The following is a 19302-nucleotide window of genomic DNA, read 5'->3' on the forward strand; positions in this document are numbered from 1 at the left end:
TCTCAGTTTGATTAATATGTATTCAAAAGTTTACGTCTGACTGTTTATCTATGCTTGTTTTAAATTAAAATCTTTTTACTTTCTTTTTAATTTTATTTAAATGATCAGACCTTTACTCTTTCTTTTGATTGTTTCTTTTAATGTTTCATGTAAAGCACTTTGAATCATCTCTGTACATGAAATGTGCTACACAAATAAACTTGCCTTGATAAATATTTGTGTTTTCCTCTCGCAGCTGTTTGTCTCCAGACTGCAAACTTTGGGCCCCGCCTACTGCAGGTTATCATTTAACACTGGAAACGGACATACAAACTGTGCCGTGAAAACAACGCATGGCTTTGTTCAGATTTTCAGTAAACATTCATCGTCTTAATTTAGGATACACTGTAAAAATGTCTGGAATTTGAAGCTGCTGTTCACCAGCCGATAGAGCTTCTACCTGCAGCTTCTGCATCAACTGACTGTTGCAGAAAAAACTCCACTAGCTTCACACCACCAATTCACAGTCATGCACTGATCATGTGTGCGGTCTGTCGTAGAATTCAGTGTACAAAGGAAGCTTTAACCATCTCGTCTTTACAAATTTGGTCCATGGGTTTCTCTGAAATGAGCCTTGATCTGAGGAACTTTAAACAGTCAAACAGAGAGCAGTTTTCTGACCAGAACATTAGCACTAGGCACACTAAGTTTTAACTATCTGTTAAGAAAGTTATGAGACAATTATTCAGCCATAATTCCCGTTTTAATGTCCTCTGACTGCAGGGTAGATTGCCTTGGCATGATTGAATTCTTTATGTTAGTTTGTGGAGGCTGTGGTTGAATGAATCTGTCTGAGTCCTAAAAGAAATTGTTTGCAAGCAAAGCCTCTAATTAACACTTTTGTTGGTTTAGAGCATGATTGAAAAGCCACTTCACCTTCCCTTTGCAGACGGCACCAGTCTGCCTTGTCCCTTTCACAATACCTGCCCACCATGCGACCTATAGGGCTTATATATTGTCTAGTGCGAGGTGGATGAAAAGGCTTACTTTGAGACCCATTGAATGTGAGTTTCTTTGTCAGTTGGAGAAAACAGCGTAGATTGAGTTTGTGTTGTGCAGGAAGGTTATAGCGGAGCACATTCAAACTCTCCTTATCACAGCTGGACTGAAATAAAACGCTGGATTGTGTTCTGTGATACTGGCTCAGCAGAAGACATTGTGTTCATCTCAAGGACATGTCTTCAAACAACTGTTGTCAGAAAGCAAGAGGAAGATTGGTCCTGGTTACATTTATTATTTTGCTCACCTTCATGGTTTATCATTAGGGTCTCTTAATGGGAATCAACTGAGACCCTGGGAACAAATGAGCTCCACATTTTAAGGTGAAACGTCTTTTCACTTCTACTACACAATTATCATCGAGGCTGTTTGCAATTTCTCTCAAGCTTCAAGGGAATTATACTTTATGGTTCTTCCAGGTTTTATTCAGCTGATTTAAATTTGAAATTAAATGTTTATCAAGGTCTTTGAATGTTTCTTTCTTTGTGTTTAATAATTAATTGTCTATCTGCTGTAATCTTTGTCACAGATTTTTTATACACCTTTATGCTGAATTATAGATGTCCTCTTCTCCTTCCTAAGCGCCTAACAAGTACTTATTCAGTCTGGTTGTATAACTCAGATTCAAGAACATTTTCACGTCTCCTCCTCATTTAAAGGACATGGCTGTCAGGAGGTCTACATTATGTTCCCTTTATTCCACAGCTAAATGCTTAGATCTGGAGTCTTTGTGGTAGGGGGGCTCAGAAAGGTAGCAAGTCAAGCATTTCTTTTGACGTACTCTCTTGGCAACACCCTGAGGTGAGCACGGCACTGCAGGTTTTTGGAGACAAATGACAAAGGCATCTGCAACGGGCTGAAATTGAAAAATCACCATGGTAACCTCCCATTGCTCCTGTAGAGATTGTATTCCCATCTGTAAATGAGGGCTTGTGTTTTTCCCATTTGTTAGCCTTAACCTCAGACATTTTCCTGAGCACAGAAGACAAAGGCTGGCCAGACTGAGGAGAAGGCTGAGTGGGAAGATGTCAAGACAAACGCTGGAGCTAAGATTCAATCTACCTGTCACTCTGACCCCAATCACTGCATATTGGTGGAAGCTAAATGAAAGATTGATGTAACCAGCTCTCTCTTCTCCCTAGCAGCTGTGGGTCTCTTTATTTCACTTCCTTCCTGGTTTTGCACTTTTACTCATGCGTTTCATTTCATGAAAATAGAAAAGAAAGACTATTAATTGGTGTTTAAACCATTCTATGCAATAAGCAGCATTTTCTAATAACAACATGGTTTTAAATAAAAGAGAAGAAACATGTCCTGTGAAGTGACACCAAAGATATGGGAATATGCATGTCTCCTGTGAAGACCAAGGCTCCAGAAAGGTTGAGCATTTAAAATGAAGATGTAGATTACTGTGATGAAAAAAGAAAAAAAAAATAGTAATGAAACTGTTTTCTCCAATGTTTACTTTCCGGGTTATTTTTCCCCTTAAGTTTTCAATTCTGGGATGAAAGATGTTATGTCTTATTATCTGATATTAAGACTTAATCAACTTTTTTTGGTGGCATGACAGATGTTTGAAGAATCATGAGAGAGATGAGATGAGATCAACTTTATTCGTCCCCGCTGGGAAATTCAGTCGTAGAAGCAGCAATTCATAATAATGAAAAGCACAAAACACCATTAAACTGCTAAAAGATCAATACAAAATTCAAATGATCAATAAAATGTAACTAACTTATAAATATAAGTAGTCATAGCAGCAGAATAAATATAAATAAACAAATGTACACACGTAGCAGCAGAATAAATATAAATAAACAAATGTACACACGTAGCAGCAGAAAAAGACTATACACACACATGTACAAAGATGTAAAAAGAGCCTAAGAAAAAGCTCCAAGGTGTTTTCCTTTCACCTTCCACACATGGAGGAGTCATAAAGCCCAATGGCAGATGGCAGGAATGACTTCCTGTACCGCTCCTTAGAGCAGCGGGGCTGCAAGAGTCCACAGCTGAAGCTGCTTCTCAGTGTGTCCACAGTTTCAAAGAGAGGGTGGGAGGGATTGTCCAAGATGGTCAGCAGAAATTATGAGCCCTCCTCCTCTCTTCATACCGCACGCGGTGGTGTCTCGGTCCGCTCGCACAGTGAGGAAGCCGGCGATAGAAACGTTAGAGTCCGGTATCAGTCCGTTGAGCCATGTTTCAGCGAAACAGATGATACTGGCCTCCCGGTACTCCCGCTGGGTCCGTGTGAGCGCCTCCAGCTCGCCCATCTTATTGGCCAGGGACCCGACGTTCCCCGTGATGATCGCAGGAACACAGGGTTTAAAACGCCGCTTCTTCATTCGCCGTTTAACTCCCGCCCAGCATCCACGGCGTCTTTTCCGAAGCTCCGTACAGAAGCAAAAATACATTAGAAACTACGAAAATAAGGCAAAACGCCAGGAACCGCTTCTACTTGCAGCCGCCTGAGGCAGCGCATTTTTCAAAAGCCATGATCACCATCATCTCTGCCTATCTAAATAAAATTGATGTTCTTATATTATGATTCTTTTTTTTGGTTCAGAATCTAGATAAAAACTACTCTCCAAGTTAAATACAGCGTATTTTCTGTTTTTAAGATAAAAAATTGGAGCTTAAAGTTTAAAAGTGCCAAACAGGAGAAAACATTCTAATGAAGCTGCGTTCAGCTTTAAATTCTGCCACATGTCATCTGTACTTCCGAGGCCATTCTGTGTCACATCCTCCTGTTGGACATGTGCTAAGGCCGTGTTCACCATTCATCTCCTCACATGGAGCTTCAGGGTCTTCATCAGGAAGGTGGCGATGGTGCAGAGTCCAAGGCGGAGACTCGTTTGGTGGTTTGGATTTGATCCATAGCACTGTTAGCCCCTCTGCCCTGTAGGCCTACCATCACACAGCCTCATCCATCATGGTGGCTATAAAGAAAGACTTGAGTGAGTGAGGAGCGACTCTCACTGTTCAATAAATCCTCCTGATTATCCAGACCTGTGAGGGGGGCAGGTAAAGTGATAGTGTGTGTGTGCGTGTGTGTGTGTGTCTTTGTGTGTAGGGTCCACAGATATTTTGGCCACAGTTTCCACCAAGTTTAAAGGAGGAATCTGATGAAGAAGAGGTGGGACCTTGTCGTCGGTTTGTTAACCTTCCCAACATGTCACTGCCCCGCCCCTCTGGTGACTGCCTCCCTCCGCTGTCTCCAGAGGTTTGCATAGAGGACCATGGACGTGTGATTGTCAGTTATCCAAAGCTGTCATTACAGCTTACATGAGATCCTGGAGGAAATCTGCATCACTGGCTGAAGGTCGATCGCTCTGATGTGATGTGGAGTTCTCCCAGTTCAAACAGAACAAGAGATCGTTGAAAGCATAGCATGGATTAGTACGGATTTCCTGACCAGAACTGTCATCTTTGAGGAAGTCGCATTGCTTTGACAGCAGTGCCTTTGAGGAGGCCGAGCATGGAAGTGCTGTCCTGGAGTCGCTCTGCTGTATTTTTGTTCTGCTTCCGTTTCCTCTTTCGGCTTCTCAAACTCCTATATTGCTGTAAACTGTGATATGATAGGGGAAGCAGTCTTTTCTCTCCCCTCAAATCTGTTTTGCTAAAAGGGAAGATTGAAGTCTGCACCAGCAGCCGGCCCTTCTGCTCCTAATCGAAGCAAATCCGATAAAGATCCGAGCTTTCTGAAAGGCTAACATGCAGCAAAGCCCGAGGAAGATCTGATAAGTAATCTGCTCTTCCATTCACAGGCAGACCATGCTAACAAAACCATGACATGGAAAGCCGTGTACTCCCGTGAGACTTCAGGCAAACTAGAAAACACAACCCCCCCCCCCAGGTCTGCATTCACACACTCCTCTTATCGTAAAGTGGCTGAACTCACAGACATGCCCAATTTGCTTCCTTTCATCCAGGACTAATGCTTTATTTCACCCCGGAGCTAAGTGCAGCGTTTGAGGCCCTCTCTAATGGTGCACAGATAACATGTGAGAAGTTGTTGTTTTGTTTATCAAATCGTCACTTTAGAAGCAGAAAAGTGTTGCAGGACTTCTGTAAATATACTTTAAAAAGAGGCATTCATGTTTTAGTACATTAACAACAAACTCATGTCTCACTGTAATGAATGAAGACCGTCACCAGTCGTTTAGTGTAAATTCCAGATTCGAATGATTTTGTTACATCCGCGTGGGGGGGGGGTCTGATCTCACCGGGGTTTAATGTGAGCCCCAGGCAATGCTTGACCATATTTTCCCTCATTTTCCCATAATGTTGCCTCCAGTGAACTAAAGCGGGGGCTAAGGTTAGGGAAAGCCCCCACCTCTAAGTTTAAATGTGACAGGAAGTGGCAAACACCATGGTTTCAGAAGGATGGATATTGCTGGGGGTGGGGGGACTTGGTCTCACCTCATGTCCATATTCTCAATGTTGTTAAAGTAACAGAGGCAGCTCATTGCTCCTCCCACTTTAGGCTTCATTGTTGGTGTTCATAATCCAGTGACACGTCTGTCCAGTCCATGTCCACAGTGAAGCCCGGTGATGGTCGGCTGAAGGTTGTGAGTGGAGCAATAATGACATTCTTATTGCCCCCATCACATGTCAGGGGGTCACAGCCGTGGTCTAAAAACCAAAGAGAAGATCAGAACTATGATCGCTCCTTCACACCCTCTCCGTGTTTGTTCCCTTCTGAACATGTTTTCCTCTGGTTTTTATTGGTATTCTGTAGAGAATTTGAACATGATCCACGATATCCCACAAAGGTAGAAGTCACCTTGAATGCTCCAGAAATGAGCTTTCCTCTCAGCCACTGGTGCACGTCTGCTGTCGAGTCACACTTTGGTGCATTTGTCATTTTGAGAGCATCTGGTTTAATTTGATTTCTGTGCTTGGCCACCCTGCAGTTCTCTGTGCTTTTAGCGTAACTGCTGCCTGCTGAGTGCAGCCAACAGATAGTTCTGCAAATAAAAGGCTTTAAACTTCTATTTTCTGGATGGCTTTTCCCAACACTGCGGCCAGTTTGAAGAGCTCTGATTTTCTTGGCATTTCTGCCTTCTGCTGAGGCTATCTTCTTTTACCTTTTTTGTTGCAGATCAGATTAAATTTGACATTTAAGTGCCAGTACTTAAGGAATTCTTATGTTAATCAGGAAAGTAAATGATTGTTGAGGAACTGAACTGTTAATATATTTTACTTAGTTTACAACTTGATGGACGCCATGCTTGGAATTTCATATTTTAACATGCTTTCATCTGTGGCTTTTCAGGGTTTTACCACATTTCACAGAATGTTCACGTCTTTCCTGAACATGAAATCTCGGTCCTGAGGGTTCATTTACTTTTGCTGCAGCTCTGACCAAAGTCTGTGAACATCTTATTCTGTCTCTGTCTGGTTTGTTCAGCCATTGTTCCAATATGGCTTTGAATTTACAAGCATCCTCGTTTGTTTTCTTTGTTCATTTTTTCCTTCCCATTTAACCCTTATGTTTCAGGTCAGAAGTGACCCATTTTTACACCTGAAAACGGGTAAATTTAATTGTGAAGACTATATAAGAGTCCACATAAGTCAGCTTCAGCTGAATAAGGCATTGTGACCTCATTTGCTGATGTCTAAAGATGCTATACTGGATATAAGGATAAGATAAACTTTAAGAGTTTGGAGGTCATTGCACTTTTTCTGTTTTTTTCTTTTGCTACAAAATGAAAGAGAAGAAAGGAAGTGGTCCAGTCTTTAACACGGCCCCCAATGCACAGCTGAGATGTTAAACATGGCTGCTTTAGAAAACCTGTGTCTCCCGGGAAACAAGAAAATTGAACCTGGGCTCCTTCTAATAGGTGGCAAAGTGTTACATTCTAGAGAAATGGACTTCAGATTTAACCTGGGATGGAAATTGATCCCATTAACTTGTGCCTGCTCTTCCCTCTCCTGCATGAAGGGAGAGAGAGATGGGCAGTGAGAGACAAGAAAAGCAGGAAAAACAAAGGAATGAGGCATTCAAATATGATGGACAATAGGATGGGAGGATTTAGTAAAAGGAGACCTGAAGTCTGTGATCAGAGGTGATGAGGTGGCAGAGTGGTGGGGTGAATTGACGGACCTGCGGATGCTGGATCAGCATAGTGCTAATACATGAGCGCTTCCTGGCCATATGGGGAGTCGGTGTACAAGAGGACAGGAGGAATAACATGATTTCCTATGAAGGTTGTAGCTGCTGTAACACTAAGTTAGTCTTAAACTTCTGCGCAGTCAGACTGCAGCTTTGAAAGTGTAAAGTAGAAATTCTTTTAAAAAAAAAGAGGACAGGCCATCAACATTTGTGACAAATCTGCTATAAGAAATCTTCTGCATGGTAAATGTGTATACTTGTGACTGTAAAGCGCTTTGAGCTTTAAAACCCACAGAGCTTTACAGTCACCGTCTTATTCACCCATTCACACACTGGTGCCGAATGCTGGCACCAACCTATAGAACCACCAGGAAGGAATTCAGGGCTCGTGGTCCGGCAAGGCAGGAACTGAACCTGCAGGTCATCTGCTCTCCTTCTGCAACACAGCTCTCTACATGTACACTCACATTTCTGTCCCTGTGCATATTTCATATTTCAGAGCCTATGCATGGCCCACAACGCTTGGAAGTGGTGGACATCCAGTCCAAGCAAGTGACAATACGGTGGGAACCTCTGGGCTACAACGTGACCCGCTGCTACAGCTACAACCTAACTGTCCAGTATCGCTCCAAAATGCTCTTCAAAGAGGAGACCCGAGAGGAGGTGTGCTACCTCAGCCAAAGCCACGACCCTCAGCACACGATTCACAACCTGACGCCCTTCACAAACATCAGTGTTAAGCTGGTGCTGCGCAACCCAGAGGGTGTGAAGGAGAGCAGAGAGCTGGAGATACAGACCGATGAAGATGGTGAGTGAATCTACACCAACCTACCAATCAGGTCCGTAGTCACTACCAGTTTATTTGCAGTTACTTGTCAAAAAGCAAAAGCTGCATACTCTACTGGTGCATACACACCGAACGCGAATCGCGCGACAAATCCACTTACCCCGCCCCTTTTTCACCGCACTATGAAGCATCTGTACCAGCTTATGGAGCGACTGAGCTTCACCACGGGAGCAAAAGCCACTGATCTGTTGGGCACCGATTTTACGTGGTTCCGGTGCCAGAGCGGTTCTTTGGTTTCTGTTCCTAGTGTGTGCCATTTTCAGTACTTTGCTCTCCGCCCCGCGCTTCCCGGTACCCGCTCCCAGCACTGCGCTCCGCTGTCTCAGCTCCCCGCCTCCCGCCCCACGCTCCGGGCTCCGGGTATTAGATCAGTATTTTACCCGCTGATAGTCACTGGAAAAGTCCCATGCCCAAAGCTGAGTTCCTGATTGGCAGATGTGACGCAGCGACCTGTCAAACTTCAGGTAGTTACATTCCGCGGCTGCCACTCGATTCGGACCTCGCCGCTCAAATCAAAGTGCTGGAAGACCTTCGCGCCGCGCAGGTCACTCACATCATGCTGCGGGGCTTCAATTCACCTCAGAGCATGTCTGGACCATTGAATAACATTGGAGAGCCTCTGCCGCCAGAATCGCGTTCGGTGTGAATGCACCTTAATACCTCAAACGGAATGATGAAGTGGATAATGCAGACTTCTCCTGTTTTAAAGAACAAATTACAGACAGCTGAGCGTGGGATGAGAACTGTTTGTCATACAGTTGTTGCACTGCCTTCAAAGATAAGACTTGCTTTCCTGAACAGACACAAAAAATAAAGAAACCTCGTAAATCAAACAGGTTCAGTCAAGGAATGGAGAGAACCATATCCAAGGCCTAAAAGGGGAGCCATTGTCCTACAATCAGGTGCATAGAAGTGTTGATCCAAGTTTTTTATTAAAAAGAAAAAACGTCCTCAGTAGTGTTTTAATGAGGATTATGACGTTTTTAACCAACATCCCACTAACTAAATGTCTTTAAAAAAGCAATTTCTCATGTTGGTCTGAAGTGAAGGAAGTGAAGGTCTTCATGGACAGAACTTCCTCCAAAATCCTGATTCTTTCTCCTTCCAGTTCACCAAAGACTCTTTTAGCTAATTCTCCAATGTTTATTGACTGTGATCAATACATTCAATCATTGGTTTCTCAGAGTTCTTGATAAAATAATCAAAGCTAACATCAAAATGCTCTTTCATTGATTTACAATCCTTTCCAACTGCGGTCAAATGAGCCGCCGTTCACATTTCCGTGGTCACATCAAGAAGCTCCGTGGAGTCTGGTGGAGATTTTCCAGCGTTCTCAGTCCTGCTACCGTAAGTATTGGATGAAACTCACACCAAAAATCCAGTGATGCTGATTTGACCACAGAAATGTGAACGGCGGCTCATTTGACTGCAGTCAATGTGAAGATACCATCTTCTCTTCTCCAGAACCTGAACTAGACACTAGGAACAGATGAGGGTTTAGTGCATGTGCAGCAGAGCTGTTGATGGAAAGAAGATCATTCATTCAAACAGAGTCTGTCCAAGACAGTTTGATTGGTTTAAAGGAGAAATACTCTAAATGATTTCTGATTACATCTGTTCTCTTTCAGAAGGAAAATGACACACAGACATGATAAAAAATAACAAGAAAATGGATTTTCATCAGAGGGGGACTTTATATATCGTAGGAAGAAGTGTATCTATAAAGTTTGGATATTTCTTTAAAGAGAAAAACTGATTTAATTACCAAAAAACAATAAGTGTTGAAGTAACAGTGCTTGAGCCACATTTACACTGAAGGTGATTTGTGCTTTCAATCTGAAGTCAATGTTCAAACGTGGCCAGAAGTCCTGCAGTGCGTTTTGAGTGTTGAATGCAGCATGTCCATCAAGCAGCGGCGTGTTTGGGGAGACGCCTCCCAACGTTTCCAGTGTTCACATATATGAAGCTCACCGTACCGGGAGAGTCTCTGAATGAGCTCACGAACCCAGACATGCAGACGACATTCTCCATGCTTTGGTAGAGCTCTTTAAACTAAATATACCTGATCTCTCAACATCTGTGTCTTCTCTGCATTGACTATAAATGAGATATACATGTTGCCACGTAATGCTGAGGAAAAAAAAACTCTTTAGACTGTGACTCCTCCCACACACAGCGAGAGCTTGAACTTTATAAACACATTTTTAGCCAAGCGTCCAGCAGCCAGTTTGATGTGCATCAAAATTGAGGCAGCGGATGTGAATCGTGTTCAGAGTGAACACAGTATCACTGACATAGTACCATAGAGCGATGTAGTAAAGATATTCTATGGAATTTAGTCAGGAAATGTGTTTGTAGATGGTAAACAAAATTCTTTGTTTTATATTTTATAGATTGTTTTGCAAGCAGGAATTTCCAATGAAAGACTTTTTTTTGTTAGTTTTTTTTTCCGGATTTTTTATACCTGGTTTGTGGGTGTTTGTGCTGCGTACATGTACTTGAAAAACCTTTCAGAGTATTTCACTACTACACTTATTCAACACCAGCAGTTAGAACTGAAGAAACACTTGGATGAGTAGTCAAATGTTTTCTAGATTAGCTTTTATCTGCCCTGAACAATAGCACCCTGTGAGAAGAAAACCTCAGAATCTTCAGACAAATGGAAATAAATAATTTTATTGGTCAGTTTACATTTAAAAGTATCAAGTAGATACAATGGAAATATAGCAGTAGTTCAAGAAAAGTTTTTCTTCTTCCCAATAGTGCCAGGAGTGGTTCCTCTGGAATCTATTCAGGGCAGTGCCTATGAGGAGAAGATCATCCTGAAGTGGAGAGAGCCTGAGCAGACCTACGGGATCATCACTCAGTATGAGGTAAAGATCTCTTGTGATGAATAGGGAAAATCCATCATCTATCCAGGCCTTTTTTTTAACTTGTCTAGTCCAACAGCTGAGCAAACAGAGGTGTTGGAGCTCTGTTGCTGTAAGAGTAGAAGGTTATGAATACTCTGACACATGTACACAGGTGAGTGTTTGTGTTTTGATGGATTGTAAAGGGAGGGGGAGTCCCCGGTCACCCCCACACTGAGATCCCGGCCTAAGGCGAGGCAGAGGGTCAGCCAGGGGCCCCCAGACACCCACACAGGATAGCAGATTGAAGAAATCTGCCCGCCAGGCAATCCTCATCAGCCATCGAGAACCGGACTGGCAGAACTGGCAGAATCGCCACAGGGGTCCCCAGTGCCAGAGAACAGGGGGGTACATGATCTCGGGGAATGCAGGCTTCAGCCCAGCCAGAAGAGTCCTTCCGCTGCTATTAAAATTGGCGGGTCGGGCACTGATAGGACATCTCCAGGTCCAAGCACCCCCTCCCTCTCACCAAGGGTCCTGCATGTCTAAGGTGCAATAAAAACAGAGAGGAGAGGGGACTGTATCCATGCGGGAACCAGAGTTAGGGGGAACACCAAGGTACATCGCTGTCTGATTCTCCCCCTTTACCCTAATATGTTGTTGTATGCAGAAAGAGGGTAGTTTGGGTGGGTAGTTCCTCTCTCCTTGGGTGCTTCAAGGCTCTGCCGTCCTTCACTTCTGGCCTCACTGCAAGAAGGCCCTGGTTCCAATCCAAACTGGGGTCTTTCTGTGTGGGGTTTTTATGTTCTTCCTGTGCAAGCAGGGGTTTTCTCCGGGTACTCCAGTTTCCTCTCACAGTTCAAAGACATGCTTAAAAGTTAAAAGAAGTTTAAGATTACCCCTATGTGTGAATTTGTGTGTGTGAATGGCTCTGGTTTCTGGATTTTTGCTGTGACTGTAAATATTAGGATCGTTGCAATAAGATATTTTAATCCTTCATAAAGCTAGAAATTTTTCTAAAAGACAATTAACTGCTTGGCTTAATCCTTTCCTCACACTCTTGCATGAAAATTGTAATTTTTGGTGTTTTTAACATGTTCTTGTGGCATTTTTCTGTTGAATGAGGACATGTATAAAGAAAATTAAGAATAAAATTGCATTTGTGAATATTTTTTATTCAAGTTGTTTTAATCAGGAGCAGATGAAAAAATGCTGTATGACAAAAAAAAGCTTTATGTAGAAAATGTGCTGGATGGGGCTCAACTCCCTGGTCCACTAAAACAAAGAGCTCTCAGCAAAAGGAGGGGAAGGGGGGTCCCGCCCATAAGTCAAGTGAATTTCTAATGAACTGTTGCTCTGCACTAATTATGTCTTAGAAAACCACAGGTTTTTGATTTTGTCTAAAAATTCCATTGTAATTAAAGACACCACTGGGAAAATGGATCACAAGATGACTTAAACATTTGATCAAGAGTCAAATACAATTCTAGAAAACCGTTCAGATTGTTGTTAATGCAAGCTGGTCCAGAAGCAGCTCTTGGTTTACAACTGTCTCCAGGCAAACAAAATGTAACATCTGTGCGTAACCTCCTGGAGGTGAAAATGGTCTACAAACCTTCCTTGGTTCCACTGTTGATCTGCTGAATGTTTATGTTTGATACTCTTTTTTTATGGAGTAAATTATTAAGCTTTGAGAGTTTTTTTCCTCAAATGAAAAATACAGTTAAGTAAAGAAAGCAAAGCAAACCCTGTGCAGGTCAGAGTATTCACACCTGCAGCACCAATAGGACATTGTTGTTTGAATCCTGAGGTCAGGTCTTGTTTACTCAAGCGGCCTGCTCAGTATAAGATCATGCAGCACTCGGCTCTCTCAGAGTCCAAGAAAACCAGGTCCACATAAGTGATGTGTTTACTGCGTGAGCTTTTAGAGCACATTCATTTACTTATTTATCATTTGAAAATGTTGCATGATGGGTGAAAGCGTTGAGCTGCTGAAACAGGGTTGTACTCACTGTATTTACCTTGGGGCAAATGTGTTTCACTTTGTAAAATACTTAAGGCCATTATGTGCTTCAATCACATCTCTGTACCTCCAGCCTGGAATACTTAAAGACCCACTCCAATGAAAAAACATGTTTTTAACATGTTATTGTAGCATTTTTCTCATGATGGAGGACGTTTATATAATAATCTCATTTCAAAACTGTGTAATTCAGTTGTGATGGATCAGGAGCAGATGAAAATCCGCAGTTTGAAAAGGCTTGGGTTTGTGATGCAGCAACGGAATTGGACGGGCCAAAGTCTCCCTTCTTTGCTTCATTTCTGATGTATCCATTTGCAGACAAATAGATCTCTTAACATCTTCATTTTCATCTTCTGAGGTAGAATCTTAATTTATTTAAATTAAGACAGTGCATATTCACCCATGTTTTAGCATAACAAAAACATACATTTGCCAGAATTAGCACAAGTGCTAAATTACACCTGTTTTCCTAAGGCAGTTAAAAGAGAAAAAGAAGTAAACATTAAACACATTAAGATTTTACAATAACAAACCAAAGTGAAAACATCAAAACGTCTTCATTTTCCTGGAATCTGGATCAGAACTGGAGGACTCTGATATTGCTCACCTTTTTTTTTTTTTTTTTTTCAAGCCAGCAGCGCCCCCAGGTGCCCCCACCTCTTTACACTTGAGTCCATCCATCCATCTTCTTCCGCTTCATCCGGACCGGGTCGTGGGGGCAGCAGTCTAAGCAAAGATGCCCAGACTTCCCACTCCCCAGCCTCTTCCTCCAGCTTTTCTGGGGGGACCCCGAGGTGTTCCCAGGCCACCCAAGAAACATAGTCTCTCCAGCGTGTCCTGGGTCTTCCCTGAGGCCTCCACCCAGTATGGCATGCCCGGAACACCTCACCAGGGAGGTTTCCAGGAGGAATCCGACTCAGATACCCAAACTACCTCAACTGGCTCCTCTCACTGCTCCGAGCTCTCTGCGGGTGACCGAGCTCCTCCCCCTATCTCTAAGGGAGCGTCCAGCCACCCTCCAGAGGAAACTCATTTCAGCCGCTTGTAGTCGGGATCTCGTTCTTCCAGTCATGATCCAGAGCTCATGACCATAGGTGAGTTCTGGAACGAACATGGACTGGTAAACTGAGAGCTTTGCTTTCTGGCTCAGCTCTCTTTTCACCACAACGGACCGGTACAGTGACCGCATAATGGCAGACGCCGCTCCAATCCGCCTGTCGATCTCACGCTCCGATCTTCCAGAACTCGTGAACAAGATATTTGAACTCCTCCACCTGAGGCAGGAGCACTCCACCCACCGAGAGAGGACAAACTACCTTTCTCCGGTTGAGAACCATGGCCTCAGTCTTAGCGGTGCTGACCTTCATCCCAGCCGCTTCACACTCGGCTACAAACCGCTCCAATGCATGCTGGAGGTCCTGGCTCCATGAAGCCAACAGAACAACATCATCTGCAAAGAGCAGAGAGGAAATCCTGTGGTCCCCAAACCAGATCCCCTCCTGGCCCTGACTGTACCTAGAAATTCTGTCCATAAAGACTATGAACAGAACCGGGGATAAAGGGCAGCCCTGCTGCAGTCCAATATGAACCGGGGACAGGTCTGACTTACTGCCAGCCATGCAAACCAAGCTTCTGCTCCGGTCAGACCGGACAGCCCTTAGTAAGTCTCCCCAGACCCATACTCCCACATCACTCTCCACAGGACACTACGGGGAACGCGATCGAACGCCTTCTCCAAATCCACAAAACACATATGGACTGAATGAGTGAACTCCCACGAACCCTCCAGCCCCCTGGAGAGGGCGTAGAGCTGGTCCACTGGTCCATCCCCAGGACAGAAACCACACTGTTGTTCTTGAATCTGAGGTTCGACTATTGAACGGGTGCTCCTCTCCGGTACTCTGGCGTAGACTTTCCCAGGAAGGTTGAGGAGTGTGATTCCCCAGTAGTTGGAACATGGGCAGTGATGGACAGTTCCACCCCAGTGTCCTCAGCCTCTGCTTCCTCAACGGAAGGCGTGTCAGCAGGGTTGAGAAGATCCTCAAAGTATACCAATGTCCCCAGTGGAAGTCAACAGATCCCCACCTGAAAATGGTGCCTGCAGAAAACTGCTTTCCCCTCCTGAGGTGCCGGATGGTTTGCCAGAATCTCTTTGAGGATAACCGATAGTCCTTCTCCATGGGCTCACCAAACTCCTCCCAGGACCGAGTTTTTGCCTCCATGGTATTCGTTATGGACAGACTTGAGTCTGGTTTATGTATGTCCCCCTACACGTTGCTCTAAATGAGTAAGGATTTCCTTTGATAAGATTAAAGAATTTGAAGGACTACGTCTGACAAGGTCCATTATAAGATAATACACTTTCATTTCTTTTGCCCAGAATCTCTGAACCTTGTTTTTCAATATGTTTGACCAGCATGTGAAAAATAAACACACACACATTTCTCCCTGTTCGTCTGTAATTGTAATATGCTGTCTTAAGTGCTTCCACCTTTTGCTTTTCCTGGAGTTTGAAAAGCTCCCCTAAAATCGAGAGGGGCCCAGCTGCAGACAAACATGGCGGTTTGAGGTGTCATGGCCGACGGACGTCTTCTGACCCCTTACCAGTAGGCGGCGGTAATGCGCCTTTTAGTTGGTTGCCAGCCGCCGTAAAACCAGAAGAACACGACGAGCTAATTTGAAGACAGATGGTGGAAAAAACTAAAGTAAGTTGAAGAGTATGTTATCATAATTCTCTATAAAATAACTATTTATTTCGCTGATACGTTCTTTGAGTATGACAATTTAAAGGACTAGATGTATCTTTTTTCGCTAAACTATTTTAATCTGAATGATTCAAAACTCCCTGTTGACGCTAGCTGAATTTAGCTTAATACGTCAATTTACATAGCGCGTACTTCATGACTTTTAATTTGTATTTTTTTCTAACGCTTTCATACACCATATTTTCGACGTTCACTTCCAAAACAGAGCAGGGTAATGATATAAGTATTCAAAATCAAACGGAAAAGCGTAAATAAGTAAGGCTGACGCATGTAAGGATGTGCAACCAGCACAAAAAAAGAAAAAGATGTAAAGTCGTGTTACTCGTGCAGCATTACCCGCACGTGTTTTAAGTTTGATATTACTGCACCAATTTTCAGGGTAAATGCATTTTTGTTTCCACATTATCTTAAATAAAACTTATATCATGTCAAGATGTTTGTTTACGCCTAAAAGTTCAGCCATCATTTGACAAGAAAATTTGATAGCTTTATGGAAAGATTGTGAATGGCAAACCTCTTTTACAAAAGCCACAGATAGCATTCGAAATAGAGGAAGCCTTAAATACAACACAAACGTTAAAAATAGATATGTGGGTACTGAGGACAGCTGTTTTTCATTGCATATTTGATACATATAAATATTAGTTATTGACTGCATTTGAAATGTCTTAAAATGATTTTTCTTGATCCTTTTTTAGAAAATGATTATTTGACTTTTTGTTTAGATGCATGTATCAAATCTAAAGAAGGACGGATGCTTGGAGCAAAGGGATTTGGCGCTTGGATTTGGGTGTCCACTTTGCCCCTGTTTCAAGGCGTTTAGTGACGACGTGATCCAAAGGCACTTGGGAAACCACATTGTAAATCAGTGCATTTCCAGGGTATGTTGATATCAATGATCTTTTCTGATGTAGTTACAAATAATTGCAATTTTCAATTATTTTTCTGTTAATTTGTGTCTAAAGGCTCCAATGTTTTTATGGCTGGAATCTTTTTCCATTCTTTTTTTATTTTTTTTTTTATATCCAAATTTGTTAACAGACCTGACCAAAGGGAAAGTGCGTTCCAACACCTGTGGCAGAACCCACTGTCCTCATGACCACTGAAACAGCACTTGAAGCTGAGGACACTTAACCTAAGTGACCAGCGGGTATTTTCAAATCTCATCAGTTGCGTGTGTTCACACGTTATTTGTTCTGATATTTCCCTGTTTCTCGTCAGATTTTTCAGCTACTGAGGGCCATCTAAGATGCCACAGGAGTCGGCTCCTTAATCCGGAAAGGGGAGATCCAGCTCCTGGATTACGTTTTTGATGTCATGCTCCCAGAAGTAAGATTCTCTATTTTTTTTTTTTTAAATATAAGTCATCTTTTAGGGGATTTTGGTCAACATTTCACTTTGAATGTAGCAACCAAAGCAGTGCATTCTTTGTTTTGTCACCAGGTATAATTTGATCTTTTCCTTGTTTTTCAGATCCTAATCAACATCCTAAAAAACCAGGAAAGACGAGGCTGCAGGCCGAGATTCTGGGGCAGCATTTTTTAATTCATTAACTCAGTTGTTGTTGTTCCGTTTTTAAGAGTTAAGTTTTTAGTTTTACTTGTTTGTTATAACTGTTGACTTTTTTATGTACCTTGTTTGATTCAGTTTACATTGATTTATACTTAACATACAAGTAAAGTTTATTTAAAACTCAAGTTCTTCATGCTGTTTGTATGATGGAGTCATGAAGAAAACCTGGTCTATAAAGGTAGGTTGCTTTAGTAGCAGGATAGTTCTTGAATTTCATTTAATGAATCTAATATTTATGAGCACTTAAAAAGATGTTCCAGAGGGAGATGGCAAGGGGCTGGAAGAACCTCCTGAAACTTTGTATTCCAACACATCCAAGGACGACCATGATAGTCTTGCCAAGTTCTGTCCAGGATGTGAAGAACCGTCCCATCATCTTCAAGTGCTGCATTGTTTGAAATGAACAAAATATGTGCGTCTTTATTACAATTTAATTTGCAGCTGGACTCTTCTTATTTTATATTTTTCAAAAGAGTAAAATTAATAACAGTCAACAGCTTTTTATTCAATGTTTAATTAATATTGAGATAAATCAACTGCCAGCTCAGGATTTTAGGTTACAGTTTGAAAGTTTTTTGCTTTTATGAATACACATATTAAGAGTCTACAGAGCAACAAATTAAACAAAGTGTAAATACATTAGATCCAGTAACGTTTAAATATCTTGTACTGAACATATTCTCCCCTTGGTATAAATAATTGGCGTAATCGCTCTCTTCAGACGTGTGTCTATGATGTTGATTTACAATTATTGTAGCACTACATTGCTTATCCATGACACTTAGATTAAATAGCAATGCCTTAGGGGGGAAGATGTGATTTTGTAAACTATAATTAAAATCAGCAACAAAGAAAATATGAACAGAACACTGAGATCACCAAGCAATGCCTTAGTAAAAATATTTTTTAATTATTTGAAATCTTTAAAATACAGTGATTATCAAAAGAAAACATATGATACATTAATAGCCTTGTCAATGGTTTAAAATGAAAATGTACTGCATATATGAAACTACAGTGTTCAGAACAGTGACACCTTTCAGACATTATTTTTTTTAGCCGTTATAAAAACTCTTTTCGACTGCTCCGCTCTCGGCATCTCTCATCCGCTCCGTCTGTCTCACTGGTAAACAAATGAGCCCCCGCGGGCTTCTGGGTAAAATCCCCGTAATGAACCAATATTTACAAAAAAGCGCAATGTCTCAGCTTTCAGAAACTGTTGGAATTTTTAAAATACAGCAAACGGTTCAGGAATTACGGTAATTCAAAGAGCGCTTGTAAAAATGTGCACTTTTGGTTTGACGTCATAACTACTTCCACTTCCGGCTCAATATATTACCTCTAGACGCCATGACATCCTGCAGCGGGGTACTCTCGCTAAAATCTGGCTACCCTTCATGCACAGCCTGTTGACGTAAATGTATACATACGATTTTTTGCCTTCAACTCAACTGTCATAGCTCACAGATGACACGTGGGTTTTTTGTTTTTTAATCTAGTAAATTTGAAAGTGTTCAAGAAAATAAAGAGAAGTGAATTCACAAACAGATGTTGTTGAATCACGAATTTATTTTCTCAGGCATATCTATAATTATTTTTCTGTTCCTGGATGTTCCATTCTAGGTGTTCCATTGTTGTAAAAAAAATAAAAAAAGACTTGCCCATGTGTCCAGTGTCCACAAGTCATTTCAAACTGCTCTGAAATTAGATGATATTAGATTTTGGCACCCAAACTCATTTCACAGACAGAGAACAAATGAGAAAAGCCTTCAAGCATTTCCGAACTTGATGGATACAAATTATGCAGGTCTCCAAACTCCCTTTGTGTTCATTAATTGGAAATATAATGAAGGCGCTGCTTTACCAGCATATATAGGCATTTTCTTAAAGTAGGACTCTACACTTATTAAAAATGAATATTAACAAAAACACTCACCGTAATGCCTCCCACAAGAACTCCAAGTGTTTTTTTTAATGAAGAGAAATGCATTCGAGTTGGTTCCTCCATCCTTGAATCCACCAGCATTGGCTTTAAAATATGAGGCACTGTTTTCAAAGTCCAATCTGAACCTGTATTGTGGCCGTCTGTT

The 19302-nt window shown here is 42.0% G+C and overlaps 1 protein-coding gene across 2 annotated transcripts in view; it reads left to right on the top strand.

The window, feature by feature from the left end:
* Window positions 1–19302, top strand: part of ptprma (protein tyrosine phosphatase receptor type Ma) — a 126402-nt gene that overhangs the window by 66016 nt on the left and 41084 nt on the right. For both annotated transcript variants that reach the window (XM_024265102.2, XM_036216341.1), the window contains exons 8-9: window positions 7656–7964; window positions 10767–10876. In XM_024265102.2, the coding sequence (XP_024120870.2) occupies window positions 7656–7964; window positions 10767–10876 (419 nt within the window). The remainder of the gene's footprint in view (window positions 1–7655; window positions 7965–10766; window positions 10877–19302) is intronic.

This window comes from Oryzias melastigma, linkage group LG17, assembly GCF_002922805.2.
Source record: "Oryzias melastigma strain HK-1 linkage group LG17, ASM292280v2, whole genome shotgun sequence".
NCBI classification, from domain to species: domain Eukaryota; kingdom Metazoa; phylum Chordata; class Actinopteri; order Beloniformes; family Adrianichthyidae; genus Oryzias; species Oryzias melastigma.